Source organism: Condylura cristata, unplaced genomic scaffold (genome assembly GCF_000260355.1).
Source record: "Condylura cristata isolate star-nosed mole 26May11 unplaced genomic scaffold, ConCri1.0 scaffold00002, whole genome shotgun sequence".
In the NCBI taxonomy this organism is placed as follows: domain Eukaryota; kingdom Metazoa; phylum Chordata; class Mammalia; order Eulipotyphla; family Talpidae; genus Condylura; species Condylura cristata.
In genome coordinates, this window is record NW_004567103.1 from 3,564,798 (window position 1) to 3,565,840 (window position 1,043).

General features: G+C 60.1%; 1 protein-coding gene across 4 annotated transcripts in view; it reads right to left on the reverse strand.

Moving 5' to 3' along the window:
• The window catches only part of ARMC9 (armadillo repeat containing 9), a 113,621-nt gene that overhangs the window by 92,322 nt on the left and 20,256 nt on the right, over nucleotides 1–1,043 (reverse strand). For all 4 annotated transcript variants that reach the window (XM_012728799.1, XM_004674204.2, XM_012728793.1 and 1 more), the window contains exon 8: nucleotides 6–163. In XM_012728799.1, the coding sequence (XP_012584253.1) occupies nucleotides 6–163 (158 nt within the window). The remainder of the gene's footprint in view (nucleotides 1–5; nucleotides 164–1,043) is intronic.

The following is a 1,043-nucleotide window of genomic DNA, read 5'->3' on the forward strand; positions in this document are numbered from 1 at the left end:
CTTACCATCTTGCCGCTGACGGTGGCCTCCAGAGAATCCACCAGCTCCGCCGTGACGCCGATGAGGTTGTGGTAGTCGGCCTGGATCTTGTTGTACCGCTTCAGGTACGTCATGGACCTCCGCTCGGCCTCGAGCAGCTGCTGGTGGAGCTGCTGCAACACCTCTGGGGAGCAGTTTAGAGTAAAACAGAACAGCGACAAACACGTGGTGAAGTCACCCCCACACAAAAATCAGACTCTCCTCAAGCTAGTATCGCGGGCACAGTCAGAACATTCTGCTGGAACCAAGAAAGCTTGACTCGCTTTGCGTGAAAAGTCTACCTCAGGCCACATTTATCTGCAGGTGCTCGGTCACCTCTGAGGTCCAACAGAGTCGCCGCTGGCTTTCTGTTTGGTGACTGCGCTCCGGGGCTTTCTTTAGCGCTGCTCTCTCTGTACTGAACACACTCCCTGGTCCTTCTATGCTCCGCTGGCAAACCGCTTGAACCAAATCTACGTCTCTTCTGCTTCCACCCTGCGAGGCCGCATGGGGGACATTACCACCTGCAGGGCAGCGCTTCATCAGGTAGAGGCTGGGGCCACCGGCCTCAGGGTGGAAGAAGCTGGAATCCAGGGGAGGTCGAGCCACCCCAGGCCTTGGAGTAGGGGCAGGGGGGAGGGGGTTCTGGCTCTGTGCAATCACCTCCCAGGCCAGTTGGGTGCTTTGGTGGGTCCCAGTCAGCACCGGCTACCAGCCAGGGATGGGGCCTCGGGGTGGCCCCCCGGCTCCATCTATGGGGAAGCCCCTGTGAAGAACAGCCTAACTCGGCCAGGCGGCAACGGAAAAGGAAACAGGGCAGGTGACGCCGAATGTCCACCAGCCGAGCAGCAAGACCCAAGCACCTGGCCGGGTTAAACCAACTCTGGATGTGAGAAAACACAGGGCACAGGCCGAGGAGCTGGAGAGCCCCTGGGACTAAGGCTCTGTCGGGGTGGGCGGTGGGGCTGCCCAGAGCAAGCTCCGGGGTGCGGCATGGAGACCCTAACACATTCCACGTTGACCCC